This window comes from Phoxinus phoxinus (genome assembly GCF_949152265.1).
Source record: "Phoxinus phoxinus genome assembly, chromosome: 10".
Taxonomy (NCBI): domain Eukaryota; kingdom Metazoa; phylum Chordata; class Actinopteri; order Cypriniformes; family Leuciscidae; genus Phoxinus; species Phoxinus phoxinus.
Window position 1 is genome coordinate 33,316,041 of NC_136885.1, and position 5,713 is coordinate 33,321,753.

A 5,713-nucleotide genomic window follows, 5' to 3' on the forward strand; every position below is an offset into this window, starting at 1 on the left:
TATATTTTTAAGAGATGTGCTTGTTTCCAGAGGGCATCAATATCATTATGAGATGCAAATTCAATCAAACCTGTTTAGAAAATTGTGTCTTATTTGATATTTCTCTGGATAAATGACAGAGTAGTATATTTTCTCTCAAATTTTATTGCTACACTTCATCAAAAGTATGAGTACAAATTCAATATTCATAAATTACACCAACATATTGATCTTTGCATGATTCTTTAATTAACACGCTTCAATACGGACAGCTGGAGCTCAAAGAAAATCTGGAGTTCCTCACTGATATTCACAACACGCTCGTGCGCTCATCTCGTAAAAAAGATAATTCCAACAGGATTCAAGGCAGAAATAGTCAGTCAGTCAATCCAGTGGGACACAATGGAAAGTGGATCAGTGTCTATTTAAACAGCGACTCAGATTCAGCTGCATTATTCAACGAACCTCTCGCTTACAGAGGAACACATGTGAAAAGCAGAAGTTCATCTGTATGTTTGCGGATCTAAAATGCCCTCCGACAGGCCAACAAAAGAAAAGAAGGAAGTTATTTAAAGTAATTGTGTAATATAAGCTCCAGTGAAGAATGGCCAATGGGCCTATAGCATATACCAACACTGTTGATGTTCGCTTTGACTGTCAAATAAGCCAGAAGAGAAGTTAAAGTAACTGAAGCAAACTTTGGGAACATTATTAAACTAATGTGTGAAGTGTAAACAAAGCTTTTTGTCAGTTAACGGCCTTTGCGATGCGTCCACTTAACTTGATTTTAATAGTTATGTGGTATCATGTTGCTAAGATACTCCAATAAACATTATTTCACTGTGTGTTGCAAACTTGCAATGCATTTTGCCATTGTATTCTCCACAAAAAAAGCCTTTGAATTTGTCTGGAAAACCTGCTGTAAGTCACTTAAATGCATAAATATAAATGTGGCCAAAACAAGGCATCAGGAGTGAACATAATATGCATTAAAAGGTGGGAATCTCATAAAATAATCAGTCCAGGTCATATTTGGCCTTAAAAAAATAAAAATAAATTGCATAAATAAAATTAGGTTTGCTGTATTAACATGCATTTTTAAAACACAATAAATTATAGTACAAGGTACAAACAAATGCAACCATGATGCATGGGTACATGTCCTTAACGGGTTTAACCCCAGGAGGATTTGGGAAAGAACTTGTGTGTGTGTGTCTATTGTTGTAAATGTGTCTGTCAGCAACACTAGCGTACACCTGGGAGTTTGCATGGCTGCGATGCCTCAGTGAGCTCAGAATAACTCCAGCACATGTCAGGGTGAAACACAGTTGCCTTCCCCATCAGTAATTGTCATGTAATCTCCACAGACCATCACACACATGATCCCAAACAAGTGGCACAGTAATGAATCATTGTTATTAATTAAAGGGTTAGTTCATCCAAAAATTAAAATTACGTCATTGTTTATTCACCCTCATGTTGTCCTCATGTCGCTTTTGTTCATCATCAGGACACAAATAAAGATATTTTTGATCCCTCCATTGACAGCTACGCAACTACCTTTTTGACGATTATGTATTTTAATTTTATTTACAATTTCCATCACATTTTTATACCAATAACCTTTAATGCAAAGCATATTTGTCAGTCATATGAATGAAACCCATTTTCTGCACCCAAAAAAATAATGGCATAGTTTATTATTAACTATTATTTGCATCTATTTGATTTTCTTTAAACAATCACATTATCAGCATAAACTTACCCGTTTCATTCATATATGACTGACAAATATGCATCACATTAAGTTATTAGTTTATGTTAAAACTGTGTTTTTCAAATGAATGGAAATTTTATATGCAATTCCAATACATAAATCTTAAATTTAGGTCTAAATATTTAACTTTCACTACATGTAAAGCAGCTCAGACTTGCAGAATATTATCTTTTTATGTATTATTATGCATTACTATAAAAATATATATCTTTCGTGTTTCATGGAAGAAAGTAAATATGAGTAAATGATAAAAACACATTCATGTTTTGCTGATCCTTCCTTTCAAGACACCCGTCCCATTAGAGGAGCTGAACTGGAGCCAATAAGACCTCGTATGTTTGCACAGCTGCTCTCTGAAAGGACAGCAAACCGAGCGCGTGTCAATGAGATTCACTAATTAATTCTGCTACTTCAGCTGGTGATTTACACTTGTTTCCTAAAGTTGGGAAGCGTGTGAATGTTCATGGCATCCAGTGGCGTGACGCAGGGGAATGTTCACGGCGTGCTTTGAGGGTCAGTGCGGCTCTACCTGGATTTGAACTTTCTCTTCTTGATCTGGGAGGACATCTCCATGCTGTGTGACATCTGGTCCATCTGCTCCTCCTGGCAACGCTGTGTTACTATTTTGGTTGCCATGGCGAAGCTCTCAGCGGCACCTGCATCAGAGCAGAACGACACAGCTGTCAAAAGGACAGAAGCACTTAGAGAAAGAGAATCACACCAGTCCGTTGCACACCGACAGATAGCGATCTGTCATATCCACAACACCAGACACGGCCCAGTGACGGTACACGGGAAGTCACGGCCCATTTACACCCCCCCCTCCAGAAAAACAGAAAAACTAAAATCATACTTCTACAGAACACCCGCAATATGAAGGACTTATGCAAAACATGATGTCTCACTACTCAATCTAAATGTGGGCTTGCCAACACAGTAAAAGAGTGAATCTCATGTCCAGTTTTGCTGTTTTTTTTTATTTAAAAATATTTTGCATAGATTTGAAGCCAGTTTTCAGGCCATTCAGCGTTCTTATTGTTAACAACTAAAGCTAAAACCATTAAAAAAACCCATTATCATTACTTGAAATAAAATAAAAAATTACCAAGTCAAGTCAACATTTCTCATGTTTAGTTGAATCTGAAGCACTAAAATAACTAAAACTAAATAAACTTAATAAAAACCATATGGAGATTTTTTTTCTTCCAAAAATTAAGTAAAAATTATAATATATATTTTTATATTATTTTATATATGAATCATGAATATATGTTATTAATATAGGCCTATTTAAAAAAAATTATAAATTGTTTTACATGTAATAATATATATATGTATAATAAATAAATTATAATATATATAAATTATTTAAAAAAAAAAAAATTAAGCTAACACTATTTTAATGGTCCACAAGACATTCTACTATCTATAAGTAACTACAACTAGCAGATTTTGTGCTCACACCCAAAGTGTACGGACACAGCCGCCTCTTCGCTGCTTACTGCACTTAAATAGTCAAATACACACAAAATAAAAACAAAACGCCGGTTTAGCAAGTATTTACGTAAACACAGTCAGTTATGTTTTAAGTGAATATAAACGGTTGAGAAAGAAAACGCATGTGTAACAGAATAATGGATCCATGAATCAGGTCTTAAAGGGATAGTTCACTTTAAAATGAAAATTCTGTCATTACTCACCCTCAAGTTGTTTCAAACCTGTATGAATTTCTTTCTTCTGCTAAACAACCAGTTAACTGGTCCCATTGACTTCCATAGTAGGAACAAAATAAAAAAGTTACTATGGCAGTCAATGGGACCAGTTAACTGTTTGCTTACCGACATTCTTCAAAATATCTTCCTTTGTGTTCAGCAGAAGAAAGAAATTCATACAGGTTTGAAACAACTTGAGGGTGAGTATATGATGACAGAATTTTCATTTTAAAGTGAACGATCCCTTTAAAGTGACAGCAGCCTAATATGAGATAATATTAAAAATATCTATAAAGTCAAACCAAAATGACTGTGATGTAAAAGTCTTTGAAATGCAAAATCGTGCCATTTATACGCCAAAAATAGTTTTTGCATGCATATGATACACTTTATGGCCTGTAATACACGCACACACTCCCCCCCCCCCCCCCCTAATCCTAACCAAGGGTTTTCAGTGCGTAACCTATCATATGCACGCAAAAAAAAAAAAAAAAAAAAAAAAAAAAAAAAAAGGCGTATAAATGGCCCGAGAAATAACATTCGTGGTATAGATACGCACTTTCATGAGATCGTGTGAAATATGTGACCTGTTTTCATGAGTTTCACCCAATCACATCATCAGGTAGGCTAAGAGCTGAACGGAGAAGAGGGACGTCCATTGTGTCAGAATCCTGGTAAAAGTCCCTTTGTGAGCTATTGTGAGGATAATAATTCATTAGTTGTGAGGCTCAATGCAGCCCACGAGAGTCCCGCAGTCATAAATCAGCCGCGATGGCACACGCGGCCCTCGCCGAACCTAACAGAATCAGGTCGCGTTTGAAGGATGGCTTCATTTACCCGAAAGTTGCAACAACCACCTGCGTTACCATCATAGCCGGAGAAATGCGTTTCCCCTCAGGTTTAACCAGATTAAATCTGAGGCAAAGCTCTCCGAATGACAGTGGCTCCTGTCCCAGACGTTTCCTCTCAAACCAGATCCTAGTGTCCGTGTCAGGGACTTTGTTTGAAGACCGAGTACAAAAGGTCACTTTGCAGCATATTAAAATTGATCTGTCATCAGCCGAACAGCAACCCGTCGCCCCTCCAGAGAGAGATCGCATCTAGGCCAATGAAAACACACTGTTGTGGAGAAAAACTCTCTGGAGGCGATGGATGAACGGGCTTATGAGAAATAACTCCACAAACTCCAAACGGCAGGATTTTTCATCTTTGCTTTCCAGGCGCTTGGTTTACAATGCCAGCGGTTTTGAGAAACGGGAATGCAAAGAAGCACGACTAAATGTTATTTCTGCAATTTATGAACAAAATGTGAGTGGAAGCGGATACTGACTCAAGTCAAGAGATAATTGGTTTGTTGGATTTTTTTTGTTAATATTATTTCATATTTTATGCTATTTTTTTTTTTTTTTTGGCCTAATACAAATTTGGGAGTAAAATGAGCTTAACATGAAAACAATGTCGCAATGCAAAATAAATAATGGCCTCTGTGTTATTAATATAATATAATATTTTGACTATTTTATGTCTCATTATAATTTTAGTTAAAGTTTAAGTATTTTTGTAAAATATGTCTATACAGTTTTATCACATTTCAGTTTTAGTTATAGTTATTTTACTACTTCAACTTGAAGTATGAGCAATATAAATACTGATGCTTGCATTATTAAAATTCAAGTGTGTTATTGGCATTAAATATCATGATTGAAAACCAAGACATTTAAGTAAAATGGCATTTATCAGCATTTTTCTATGACATTGAACGTGGGTTATCATTCAAATCAGCAGTTCTTGACTAGTTTTGCTTCAGGATCCAGGTTTTACATTGGACATCAATTCGTAACCCAACATAATATTGTAGAAAAGAAAAGAACAATGAGTGTTTCAGACTCTTTTATTCAAAGCAACGTATCTGCAGCAAAATAGTTTAGACCCTCAGTATTTGGCAGTGTTTTTCAGACCAGACGCCGATCGAGAGCCACCGATTTAAAAGCTAATAAGCATCTTCAAGCACACACTAGAGCAGAGTCTCTTGAAGAGCACAGGAAAATTGCAAACAGATTTTTTCCATTGTAAATCCACTCACGTTCTACAGGCCCTTCAGATGATCAGCGGGACGACGTGTCTCCGTCTCTCCTCCTCCTCGACCTTCACCTGTCTCACCCTCTTCTGTTAAACTCTCCTTATTGTCTCCTGCTGTCTCACCTTCTGTAATTCTCTCAGCTTCTCCTCTGGCCTCCCAGTCTCT

General features: G+C 36.4%; 1 protein-coding gene across 2 annotated transcripts in view; it reads right to left on the reverse strand.

Annotated features, from left to right (window-relative positions):
* The window catches only part of myom3 (myomesin 3), a 70,884-nt gene extending 65,171 nt beyond the window's left edge, over positions 1-5,713 (reverse strand). Inside the window, exons 1-2 of one of the 2 annotated variants that reach the window (XM_079627066.1) lie at positions 5,552-5,713; positions 2,286-2,412 (exon numbers count right to left, since the gene is read on the reverse strand). In XM_079627066.1, coding sequence (XP_079483192.1) covers positions 2,286-2,392 — 107 coding nt within the window. In that variant the 5' untranslated portion in view covers positions 2,393-2,412; positions 5,552-5,713. Of the gene's footprint in view, positions 1-2,285; positions 2,413-2,492; positions 2,572-5,551 lie in introns of those variants that run through there. The other variant, XM_079627067.1, reaches the window with a different exon arrangement.